General features: G+C 44.5%; 1 protein-coding gene across 2 annotated transcripts; it reads left to right on the top strand.

Annotated features, from left to right (window-relative positions):
• Window positions 1–2,820: 2,820 nt before the first annotated feature.
• LOC109908347 (Krueppel-like factor 15) lies at window positions 2,821–12,845 on the top strand. Of its 2 annotated transcripts, none has more exons than XM_020506997.2 (3): window positions 2,821–3,002; window positions 5,238–6,503; window positions 12,395–12,845. In XM_020506997.2, the coding sequence occupies exons 2-3, from the start codon at window positions 5,323–5,325 to the stop codon at window positions 12,561–12,563; spliced, it is 1,350 nt and encodes a 449-aa protein (XP_020362586.1). In that variant the 5' UTR covers window positions 2,821–3,002; window positions 5,238–5,322; the 3' UTR covers window positions 12,564–12,845. The 2 variants fall into 2 exon arrangements, with proteins under 2 accessions (XP_020362586.1, XP_020362587.1); XM_020506998.2 differs by having other exon boundaries at window positions 2,842–2,969.
• Window positions 12,846–13,423: the final 578 nt, after the last annotated feature.

Here is a 13,423-nt window from a genome sequence, read left to right as displayed (position 1 = left end):
ACTGAGGGGAAAACACGGTTGACGTCCACAACATTGGAATCATGCCCTTTAGATGGCGAGGATCTTAGACCTTTGCATGTTCTTCTAGGTTCAAACAATGAAAAGGGGGGAAGTGAAAACAACCCTCCAGACTGTGAGGTTGGAGCTGTAGTCCAGGGATGGACTCCAGAGGATTTTTTTTATTTTATTTAACCTTTATTTAACTAGGCAAGTCAGTTAAGAACAAATTCTTATTTACAATGACAGCCTACCCCGGATTCGAGCCAGGGACAGCACTCTGTTTCTGTCTCTGTCTCTGTCTCTGTCTCTGTCTCTGTCTCTGTCTCTGTCTCTGTCTCTGTCTCTGTCTCTCTCTCTCTCTCTCTCTCTCTCTCTCTCTCTCTGTCCATCTCTGTCTCTCTCTCTCTCTCTCTCTCTCTCTCTCTCTCTCTCTGTCCATCTCTATCTCTCTCTCTCTCTCTCTCTCTCTCTCTCTCTCTGTCTCTCTCTGTCTCTCTCCCTCCGTCCCGATCTCTCCTGACCTATGGACAGGGTTCTGTTCCAGAGACTTGAGAAACACTCCAGAGTCCAATTCTCCTCTCCCAGAGTGTCTCCCTCACACTTCCAGGAAAACCCCACACGTGTGTGTGTGTGTGTGTGTGTGTGTGTGTGTGTGTGTGTGTGTGTGTGTGTGTGTGTGTGTGTGTGTGTGTGTGTGTGTGTGTGTGTGTGTGTGTGTGTGTGTGTGTGTGTGTGTGTGTGTGTGTGTGTGTGTGCGTGTGTGTACAACAGCTATCATAAACAATATTCCTAAGTGCTCCAAAGGAATCACCTTAAAAATTAAAATAAATTGATTTGACTTTATTTCAAATGCCTTTTATACTGTACACACATTTCAATGTCCATTCATTAAGTAAATGCATTCATCCATTCAATTACAATAACACATTTTCACAAATCCAATCGTGTAAAAGTGAACACAGGGTCGGTGAAAATATATATCCCCCACCAACATGTGTGGAAGTAGGCAAAAGGCGAGGGCCTAATCCACTGAAGAGGATGAGACAGTCCGATGTAACAAAAGCCCACTAAGCTGTCTAATAAGTGTATTAGACTGAGGGGGCAGAGAGGAGAGCCAGGATGGGCTGTGTTGTGTTTATATGTGCATTAGACAGAGGGGGGCAGAGAGGAGAACCAGGATGGGCTGTGTTGAGTTTATATGTGCATTAGACAGAGGGGGGCAGAGAGGAGAACCAGGATGGGCTGTGTTGTGTTTATATGTGCATTAGACAGAGGGGGGCAGAGAGGAGAGCCAGGATGGGCTGTGTTGTGTTTATATGTGCATTAGACAGAGGGGGGCAGAGAGGAGAGCCAGGATGGGCTGTGTTGTGTTTATATGTGCATTAGACAGAGGGGGGCAGAGAGGAGAACCAGGATGGGCTGTGTTGTGTTTATATGTGCATTAGACAGAGGGGGGCAGAGAGGAGAGCCAGGATGGGCTGTGTTGAGTTTATATGTGCATTAGACAGAGGGGGGCAGAGAGGAGAACCAGGATGGGCTGTGTTGTGTTTATATGTGCATTAGACAGAGGGGGGCAGAGAGGAGAGCCAGGATGGGCTGTGTTGTGTTTATATGTGCATTAGACAGAGGGGGGCAGAGAGGAGAGCCAGGATGGGCTGTGTTGTGTTTATATGTGCATTAGACAGAGGGGGGCAGAGAGGAGAACCAGGATGGGCTGTGTTGTGTTTACATGTGCATTAGACAGAGGGGGGCAGAGAGGAGAACCAGGATGGGCTGTGTTGTGTTTATATGTGCATTAGACAGAGGGGGGCAGAGAGGAGAGCCAGGATGGGCTGTGTTGTGTTTACATGTGCGTTAGTGAGAACGTTGCATAATTCTCAGGGGCTCTCGGTCTCCCTAGAGATGTTTTGGTACTACATTTGACACTGCTTTGTTGGTAGTGAAACCTCTTGACAGCAATCCGTCCTAGAGCTGGAGTGTCTGTTCCAGGGTGAAGTCAAGTGTCCTGCTACCCCTAACTGTCCTCTAGTTCCTAGAAAAATTCCTCCTGTGCCTTAATTTAGCAGCTTAGAGACCAACACCTCAGCCTGGCCTGGCAACAACAGGCGAAAGCTTCCCTCGGCCTGGCCTGGCAAAAACAGGCGAAAGCTTCCCTCAGCCTGGTCTGGCAACAACAGGGGCGAAAGCTTCCCTCGGCCTGGCCTGGCAACAACAGGCGAAAGCTTCCCTCAGCCTGGCCTGGCAACAACAGGCGAAAGCTTCCCTCAGCCTGGCCTGGCAACAACAGGCGAAAGCTTCCCTCAGCCTGGCCTGGCAACAACAGGCTAAAGCCTGTATAGACAGGCCGCTGCGGAGTGTAGCCTGCCTCATACGCTTCCTTTAGTGTTATACCTTTGGACTGTGCTTTAGGCGTGTCTCTGAGTAGTCGGGGAGCACTTTAAAAGGTACTAATGACCCATGACCATATCTGCTAGATTACATTGATTTTATGGAGCACAAACATTTTAGACAAACACACATGTCATATTCTAATATAAAATGTTATACTATAATTAAATCAATTTCTATGAATGTGGCATTCACTATGATTGCATCAAAGTTACTCAGTCTCCATTGCATTTTAGCTACAGGAGGATGAGAGGGAATTTATGTAATTGCAGTGTCTGTCTGTCTGTCTGTCTTTAGTGGGTCCATAAACGACAAAACATCGAGTCCAGCCTCCAAATGCTGTCAGCCAATACGAAGCGCAGAGCAGACGAGCCTTCATAACCCAACCCCTAATTACTTATAAACTACACAGCACCAATCATGTGACGGTATTGTACTGCTACTACTACTACTACTACTACTACGGTAGATCGTAGCACCCGCCCTATGGATTGGCATTGCGATGAGAAGCTCGTCTCAAGGGCTAATCCACAACGCTATTGACATCATCTCACCAACGGATCATTTTTCACTTACTTCAGGTGAAAGGACTAACATTCTCTCGATACATAAAGGTTGGTGCATAAACTATACCGTGTAAAGTGTTTCACATAGGAAGCGACGGCAGAAAGGAATTGGTGCGTGCGCCCCGTTGCGCGCTCCCTCCGGCAGCACACTGCACAATAACATGTTTACCTCGATTGGACGCATGGTGCGACATGCTTTCTGCATACAGCGCAAACAGTTGGGGGAAAACTGCTACAATAAATAGGCTGATGACGATATACGCTCATATTATGTATAGCATAGGCACGTATTTTCATAGTGGATATGCACACCAAAGGGGCACTGTTTTGGATATATTTTAGTTGCATAAATTATTGGATGAAACTAAAAACCGTGTTCACAGAGAGGGAATGAGAGAGACCGTTATATGTTATCAATGTGGTTACAATGTAAATCTCTTTGAAATTGCCTACACCGTAGTTGTCGATTTGTTAACATTTTATCTGCTACGTACTTTTAAATGTTGTTTTATTTCATCCACACACTGTGTGGTATGACAGTAGTTAAATGCTCCCAGCCCGATCTTCTCAAACTGTGTCTAGCATAGTGAGTCAACGCTTTTTCATGTTCAGGTTACTCTCCGTCAAATCAATGAAAACTGAGGGGGCGCACAACTAGTTTATGCATTCAAGCATCCACATGTTTTACAATGTAATACACGTACGTTTTTATAACGATATAATCAATGCCAAGAAAATCTCTTCGATTTTACAAACTATTTTTTCCTACATCTTACCAAGGAAAATCCCAAGCGAATATTACTTGGAAGATAAAATACACCATGTGAATCCTTACTTCTCATGTCCCATAATCTTATTGAAGGAATCACATGATAATAAAATGCACTGAAATATGTGGTTAAGCCTATTACTTGAAGCCGATGACGGGTTAGGTCGACAGCAGCTGTTGCCTGCCTTGTAGCCCATAGGAATTAGTCTTACTTTTACAGTATTATTGAATTATAAATATCTAGACGAAAAACTTTGATAATTGCAGTCGGTCATCTATTTACGACATTGGTTTATGACGGTAAATCGAAGTGAATTGGAAACGCACTCTTGAAATTCCTCCTTCACACGTGATGCCCCAGAGCTACTATACATTTTAAAGTGAAATAAAATAACGAATGGCATTCATTGGCTAGGCTACTTCTTTATCCAAAACCATTATAGGTAGTTATAATAGATTCGTGATGACCATGAGTTACATATTGACAGTTATTCTCCTTCTCCAGAAGTTGAGTGGCAGTACTTGCATGCCCAAACTGAAGGTTTCAAGAATGCAATTTAACCCCCTGCAAGCCAAGATGGTATTTACTGTTTAAACCCTCAGGCAGGCTCGTGCTGTGGTGCAGGGGGCAGTGTTATATAACAGTTTTTATTGTGTTTTAACCTCTTGACTCCAGTTATTTTGAGTTATTTATTATCTTATAATGGAGGATAACATTACCTCTCTCTCTCTCTTTCTCTTTCTCTCTCTCTCTCTTACACTCTTTCTCACTCTCTCTCTCCTCTCTCTCTCTCCCCTCTCTCTTACTCTCTCTCTCTCTTACACACTCTCGCTCTCTTACACTCTCTCTCTCTTACTCTCTCTCTCTTACTCTCTCTCTCTCTTACTCTCTCCCTCTCTTACTCTCTCCCTCTCTTACTCTCTCTCTTTCTCTCTCTTACTCTCTCTCTTTCTCTCTCTTACTCTCCCTCTCTTACTCTCTCACTCTCTCTCTTACTCTCACTCTCTCTCTTACTCTCTCTCTCTTACTCTCTCTCTCTCTTACTCTCTCCCTCTCTTACTCTCTCCCTCTCTTAATCTCTCTTTCTCTCTCTTACTCTCTCTCTTACTCTCTCTTACTCTCCCTCTCTTACTCTCACTCCCTCTCTTACTCTCTCACTCTCTCAATTCAATTCAAGGGGCTTTAGTGGCATGGGAAAAATGAACAGTGACATTACACTCACAGAAGAGTAAAAACAAAAGAATAAAGACATTACAAATGTCATATTATATATATATATATATATATATATATATATATATATATATATATATATACAGTGTTGTAACAATGTGCAATGTACATCTCTCTCACATCTCTCTCTCTCATTTCTCTCTCTCTTGCTCTCTCACTCTCTCTCTCGTATTCTCTCTCTCCCTCTCTTATTCTCTTTCCCTCTCATACTCTCTTTCATTATTTTCTCTATTGCCATGCCATTTTGCAAACATGATGGACATCTATTTCTGTTTTCTAGGGAGAAGAGGAGAAACTGAGTCATACACTCATAACTTCTAGCAATCAAGTGGAGCTAGCAGAGCTGTGACTGGCTCAGGTCAGGAATGGTGGATAACTTGCCGGTAGGAGAGGAGACCTTCCTGTATTACGCCAGCTTTCCCTCAGAACATCACGAATCGGACATGGTGATAGACACAGGTGTCTACCAGGCGGTGCCCTCCCCGTTCTCAGAGGACGACCTGAGTGACTCATCCAGCCCTTGCTCCTGCTCCAGCCCTGAGTCCCAGGTGCTGGGTTCCAGCTACGGCAGCAGCAGCTCCAGTGGAGAGAGCCAGGATGGTCTCCTCGACTTCCTGCTCTCCCAGGCCACCCTTGGAAGTGGAGTTACTCCCACTCTATCTCCCTCAGTACCACCCATCCTCCCCAGGGGTCTAGCATGGGAGTCGAAGACGGACCGCCTGTTTCAGCCAACCAAAGAAGAGTGCTTTGAGTTCCCTGTGTTCCCAGTGGACCTGGAGGATCATGTGGGGCTGCTGTTTCAGCCCACCCTGGAGGAGATAGAGGAGTTCCTGGAGGAGAATATGGAGGTGGTAACGTTGAAGAAGGAGGCTAGTGAGGGAGGGATGTTGGATGTAGACAGTCAGGTGGCAGGGTTAGAACCTGGACTAGAACAGTCAGTACCTGTTGCCAGGGCTACTGTCCCCACCACAGTGACCAAATACACAGCAACATCCACAATAACACATTCCAACGGTTGTAGTGGGATTAAACAGGAGGAACCTGCTGAAACACCAGCCTCAGGGGAGGGGTCTGGCTTGACGCCTGTCATCTTGCAGATTCAACCAATCCAGATTAAGCAAGAGCCCAGCCCAGGTGTGATACCAACACCAGTACCACCGCAGTCCACCCTGCCCTCCTCAGACATAAAAATCGCCCAGCTCCTGGTCAACATCCAGGGCCAGACGTTTGCCCTGGTGCCCCAGCTGGTGTCTCCAGCTAATCTCAATGGTACGTCTTCCAAATTTGTGCGCATCGCGCCCGTACCCATCGCCGCCAAGCCCCTGGGTCTCAGGGAGGGTGGGCTTGCAGGTGGCCAGGCTGCAGGGATCCTGGTGGGAGGACAGAAGTTCCAGAAGAGCTCGGTTACGGACCTTATAAAAATGCATAAGTGCACTTTCCCTGGCTGTGCCAAGATGTACACCAAGAGCAGCCACCTGAAGGCCCACCTGAGGAGGCACACGGGGGAAAAGCCCTTCGCCTGCACCTGGCCTGGCTGTGGATGGAGGTGAGTAGTTTCAAGCCACTGTGTAGGTCGTGTTCGAGCCAGACTTCACGGGTGGAGCTCATAGGTCTACTAAATGTGTGGTTATTCATGTGACTACATACACGGCAGTGACAGTCAGTGAGTGCAACAGGGGATGTTTAGCTGTGATGGTCCAACAATGTATGACAATTTAGCGATACCAGTCCATGTTTTAGTTGGAGAAGCCACAGAGTATACAACTATCTCTGTTGACTGTGGTTGGATTATCTGAGATGCGTTGATTCCTCCCAGGGGTTAACAGGGTTATCAACTTCCTTCGCTGGCTGATATTATCACAGAGAGATCCAAAGCCATTCAAAGCCAATCCCACCAGCTGCTCTGCAAAACACAGATATTAATTTTATGAGAAAAATATAATTAATTTTCCAAGTTGTGCGTCAGCTCAATTAGACGTGATGGAGAACTAAAATGATTTGTGTCCCTCATAATGAATGCTCTCCTCCCCTCTCATGCTCTCTCGTTGGCTCCATATCTCTGTGTTTTCTTCTATTGCAGAGTTTGAGATTAGATAAGGCCTTTGAAGTGTGGGCAGACTTTGCCCCCTCTAGCTGCCTCTCTGTTTGCTCTCCATCTGTACTCAGTTACACTCTTGCAGAATCAAGTTCAAAGTTTTGGTAGCAGCACTAACTTTATGGCATAATGAATGACTTTACAGCATACTAATTTGATTATTATCCATGATATATTAGTGTGCCAAAGGAGTTTGTTTCTCTGTTTCCACTTACTCAGCAAGCATAAAGCATAGATTTGTCCCATATTATTCACTCCCCATCTCCCTGACTTCTCCATCCAATGTTGTTGCACAACTAAACATAAAAAGCTCAGTGTGCCCGTGGGAACAGCTGGTGAGAAGGTCTCGAGTCCGATAAGATTGGCAGTGCTCAGCAGTCCTGTGGTCTTATCACAGTGACCTGGGTTAGCCCCAACACATGACTGCCCCGGGCATGTGGTATCCCCCCTCGCCATCCCACAGGGCACAGTGTGGCCTTCAGAAACTGCTCTCTGTCTGAGGGACCCTCACTCCTCCTCCCTCCTCTGCCTCCACCTCCTCCTTTCATCCTTGTCAGGAAATGGAAGTGAGCTTGGGAAATATGCACCTCCAGCCATCTGTCATTTAAGTGCCTTGTGTTGTAACAAAATAAAGTGTTTTTGACATTCCTCTGATTCTCATCATGCCCATAAAAACCAAATGACACATTTACTGTACAGCTGGCATTCCTCTGGCATCTCCATTCTCCTCACACATGTAATGCATAACTACATGTACACTATACATACACAATGCATACCCACATCACATGCATGCATACAGGCAAGTGTAGGTAGACTCAAACACATTCAAACTGGGTAAGGACTTAAATGTGAACATTGATATGGGGTTTCTAGTGGACTGTAGATTTGAACATAAGCAGTTTATTGTGAAAATACCATGATGTTCTGAAATAAGGGTATGTCTTGTTTTTGAACAAGATATAATGATATTAGTGTATTAGTGATATTAGTGTCCATTCTTCGAACTGGGAACTTCAAGTGCTTTATGATTGCTGCTTACTGTATTCTGTAATAGTAGCTTCATGAATGTCCAAAGAGCTGGATCGTTGTGTGTAATTGGAAGCTCTTATGCAGTAACACTGTCGCTACCTGTTGACTGACATTAGTTACAGTAACACTGTCCTTCCCTATTGACTGACATTAGTTACAGTAACACTGTCCTTCCCTGTTGACTGACATTAGTTACAGTAACACTGTCCTTCCCTATTGACTGATATTAGTTACAGTAACACTGTTCTTCCCTGTTGACTGACATTAGTTACAGTAACACTGTCGCTACCTGTTGACTGACATTAGTTACAGTAACACTGTCCTTCCCTATTGACTGACATTAGTTACAGTAACACTGTCGCTACCTGTTGACTGACATTAGTTACAGTAACACTGTCCTTCCCTATTGACTGACATTAGTTACAGTAACACTGTCGCTACCTGTTGACTGACATTAGTTACAGTAACACTGTCCTTCCCTATTGACTGACATTAGTTACAGTAACACTGTCCTTCCCTATTGACTGACATTAGTTACAGTAACACTGTCGCTACCTGTTGACTGACATTAGTTACAGTAACACTGTCCTTCCCTATTGACTGACATTAGTTACACTAACACTGTTCTTCCCTATTGACTGACATTAGTTACAGTAACACTGTCCTTCCCTATTGACTGACATTAGTTACAGTAACACTGTCGCTACCTGTTGACTGACATTAGTTACAGTAACACTGTTCTTCCCTGTTGACTGACATTAGTTACAGTAACACTGTCGCTACCTGTTGACTGACATTAGTTACAGTAACACTGTCCTTCCCTATTGACTGACATTAGTTACAGTAACACTGTCCTTCCCTGTCCTTCTCTCAGCACATGCAGGCTAACGTTAAATCTATACTTGGATTCCTCTATTGTAATCGCTCCTCTTTCACCCCGGCTGCCAAACTAACCCTGATTCAGATGACCATCCTACCCATGCTAGAATACGGAGACATCATTTATAGATCAGCAGCTAAGGGTGGGTGCTCTCGAGCGGCTAGATGTTCTTTAACATTCGGCCATCAGATTTGCCTCAAATGCCTCTTATAGGACACATCACTGCACTCTATACTCCTCTGTAAACTGGTCGTCTCTGTTTACCCATCGCAAGACCCACTGGTTGATGCTTATTTATAAAACCCTCTTAGGCCTCACTCCCCCCTATCTGAGATATCTACTGTAGCCCTCATCCTCCACATACAACACCCATTCTGCCAGTCACATTCTGTTAAAGGTCCCCAATGCACACACGTCCCTGGGTCGCTCCTCTTTTCAGTTTGCTGCAGCTAGCGACTGGAACGAGCTGCAACAAACACTCAAACTGAAAAGTTGTATCTCTACATTCAATCATGGACACTCTTACTGACAGTTGTGGCTGCTTTGTGTAATGTATTGTTGTCTCTACCTTCTTGCTCTTTGTGCTGTTGTCTGTGCCTAATAATGTTTGTACCATGTTTTGTGCTGCTACCATGTTGTGCTGCTACCATGTTGTTATGTTGTGTTGCTACCATGCTGTGTTGTCATGTGTTGCTGCCATGCTATGTTATTGTCTTAGGTCTCTCTTCATGTAGTGTTGTGTTGTCTCTCTTGGTGTGATGTGTGTTTTGTCCTATATTTATATTGTATTTATCCCAGTCCACGGTCCCCGCAGGAGGCCTTTTGGTAGGCCGTCATTGTAAGTAAGAATTTGTTCTTAACTGACTTGCCTACTTAAATAAAGGTTAAATTAATTAATTTAAAAAATATATTTTGACTTACATGAGTTACAATAACACTGTCCTTTCCTGTTGACTTACATCTATCTGTAAGTGATCATTCATTAGTGTTGTTGTACATTATGTTTACAGGAAAGAGTTTAGGATACATTTAGTTCTTGTAATTCACTACAGTAAGTCCCACCGCCCCTTCTTTTGGTCCTTGCCAGCGTCTTGTCAGTGATTACCGTATGCTTCAGGGCTGAGTTCAGGAACAAGCTCGAACAGAGCCAGAGTATAGCCTAACTAAGCTGTGGAGGCTGTAGCTGGGGCATCAAGGCTCCCCTCCACACACCTGGGCATCCCACCCTGCCCAACAATGGCTCCACAAACAGCCTTACCCAGGCTCTCATAAGCCTAACCTCCGTCATCCCCTAACCGCTGCGTATAACACAGTGCCATATAACAGCCATATAACAGGGGCTAACAGTTTCATTTAACAGCCATATAACACAGCCTAACAGTTTCATATAACAGGGGCTAACAGTTTCATTTAACAGTCATATAACATTGTCTAACAATTTTATACAGGGAAATACTTCATATCAACTTCCAGGGAGAGATAGTAGTAGTGTGTCAGGATGTTAACATAGCAGAGACAATTAGTTCAGTTAATCTTGTCCCGCATGTATTGCTTATTGGCTTAGACAAGGATAGGGTGAGGCTGTTTCAGTCAGTGATGAACTGTAGCCATCTTGTCTCAACATGAAGGAGTTATATCACAGTTTCAGCTTGGGGGTATAGCGAGTGCTGACACATCATGTATAGTACGGCACAGCTTTGGTTTCAGAGGTGGTGGGGGGGGGCATTTAAAAAATAAATATATAATGTTTATAAAAACTCCAAACAGCCTTCCCGACCGCTTGGAGACATCCCTATGGTCCTAAAACATACCGTTGCCTCGTTTTGTATCCCATTTCAATGATAAAACATTCCAATGATCACATTCCAATGATAAATGCAATTTCAGAATGTAGGGGGGACATGCCCCAGTGAAAATTGCACCCCTGGAATGGAAGTAGCATAGTATTTTTTTATTTTTATTTTTACCTTTATTTAACTAGGCAAGTCAGTTAAGAACAAATTCTTATTTTCAATGACGGCCTAGGAACAGTGGGTTAACTGCCTGTTCAGGGGCAGAACGACAGATTTGTACCTTGTCAGCTCGGGGGTTTGAACTTGCAACCTTCCGGTTACTAGTCCAACGCTCTAACCACTAGGCTACCCTGTAACACATATTGAATAGAGTCCTACATGTCTTGCAAATATATTTTCTTTCTTATTTTTGGGGGGGGGGGGGTTTCTCTCATAAAAATGTTTAAGATACGATTAGAGAATCTTAAAAAGGTTTTGTTATGTAAAGTATTTTTACACTTTGTGGTTTGAATGAATTGTTGTTGATGTACCTGCCTATCATTAACGCATCAACAGTCCTTCTGCTGTATATAGAAATGATCTTCTCATCACCGAGGGATACTCAAACGTTCATGTTGAACTACTGATAATTTCGCTACACCCAATAACATCTGCTTATTATGTGCATGTGACCAATAAAATGTGATTTGCTGTGATTTTGAGTCATGCCATTCTAAGATACTGGCAACATGTTATAGCACACCATCAGCTTGGGGCTGTAACGAGTGCTGTGTAGTACTGATGTAGAATACTATGTAATCTACAATAGAGGTAGATGAGGTTTCCTAATGTCTGAGTAAGTAACATCCCCAGAACCAGTTCGTTTTAAATACAGTGGCAGAATCTGGGGTTTTTTCACTTCTGGCCATACAGGAAAATCCTCTGTTGATAATGAGGCCTAGTAATACTTAACCATTTCACTACCATGTTATGCATGTGTAGCACCTGTTGTCCCATGTGTGTACTGCATGTGTAGCACCTGTTGTCCCATGTGCGTATTGCATGTGCGTATTGCATGTGCGTACTGCATGTGCGTATTGCATGTGCGTACTGCATGTGCGTACTGCATGTGCGTACTGCATGTGCGTACTGCATGTGCGTACTGCATGTGCGTACTGCATGTGCGTACTGCATGTGCGTACTGCATGTGCGTACTGCATGTGCGTACTGCATGTGCGTACTGCATGTGCGTACTGCATGTGCGTATTGCATGTGCGTATTGCATGTGCGTGCTGCATGTGCGTGCTGCATGTGTGAGTGCATGATGAAAGGCCATGTTACCATGCAGGGATTCTATCCATTCATCTCAATAGCACAGTTGCTTCATGATTCATGATGAGTGTGTATGGAATGAATGTTTCAAGATGACTTTACATGACTTTACATGACACCTTACCAACAGAAAGCTACCCAGGAATCAGAGTGAAGACCAGAAATAGATATGTTGGACATTACTGTGCACATGTGTTAAAATCAAATATGGGTAGAGTGTACTGGTGTAGTCAGACAGAGAGAGGGGGCATTTTACCTCAGGGTGTTATGGGAAACTGTGGCTCTGATATAGGTTGTCTGATGTGCTCTGGGTCTGTCTGTCTCAGGTTTTCGAGGTCAGATGAACTCTCCAGACACCGGCGCTCTCACTCTGGAGTGAAGCCTTATCAGTGTCCCATCTGCGAGAAGAAGTTTGCCCGCAGCGATCATCTGTCCAAACACATCAAAGTCCACCGCTTTCCAAGAAACAGCAGGACAGTGCGATCCGCAAACTGAGCACATTGACCTCCAGGTCCTGCTAGGCTGAGGCCACGCCACAGGACACATGGAGAGACAGAGAGAGAATGTTTGTGAGAGAGAGAGTGAATGAATGTGGGAGATTGCTAATAGCAGAGGGGACAGTGGGACAGACAGAATGAATGTGGGAGATTGCTAATAGCAGAGGGGACAGTGGGACGGACAGAATTAATGTGGGAGATTGCTAATAGCAGAGGGGACAGTGGGACAGACAGAATGAATGTGGGAGATTGCTAATAGCAGAGGGGACAGTGGGACAGACACAATTAATGTAGGAGATTGCTAATAGCAGAGGGGACAGTGGGACGGACAGAATGAATGTGGGAGATTGCTAATGGCAGAGGGGACAGTGGGACAGACAAAATGAATGTGGGAGATTGCTAATAGCAGAGGGGACAGTGGGACAGACAGAATGAATGTGGGAGATTGCTAATAGCAGAGGGGACAGTGGGACAATGAACTTTCAAACAACAGTTAAGGGAGAGAGTGTTTGAATGTTTTGTTTGTTTATGTGTGTGTGTGTGTGTGTGACGCACGTTGGTGGTACTGTGATAATTTATTGAGTAATGCAGAGACTCAAAAGAGAAAACATTTAGAAAAAACAAGAACTGTTACATAACATGACATCTTCACTGGTGCATGATGGGAAGTTCAGTGCTTTAGCGGGATTTCGCCTTTCTAGGTTTTGAAAGGTTTTGGCCTTTCTAGGGCCTTTCTAGGGAGTTTTGCAGGTGTAGAAGCCACCGTGCTTCTACACCTGCATTGCTTGCTGTTTTGGGGTTTTAGGCTGGGTTTCTGTACAGCACTTTGAGATATCAGCTGATGTACGAAGGGCTATA

Source organism: Oncorhynchus kisutch, linkage group LG17 (assembly GCF_002021735.2).
Source record: "Oncorhynchus kisutch isolate 150728-3 linkage group LG17, Okis_V2, whole genome shotgun sequence".
In the NCBI taxonomy this organism is placed as follows: domain Eukaryota; kingdom Metazoa; phylum Chordata; class Actinopteri; order Salmoniformes; family Salmonidae; genus Oncorhynchus; species Oncorhynchus kisutch.
Note: the sequence above shows the minus strand (reverse complement) of the source record. Positions and strands in the feature narration are given on the sequence as shown.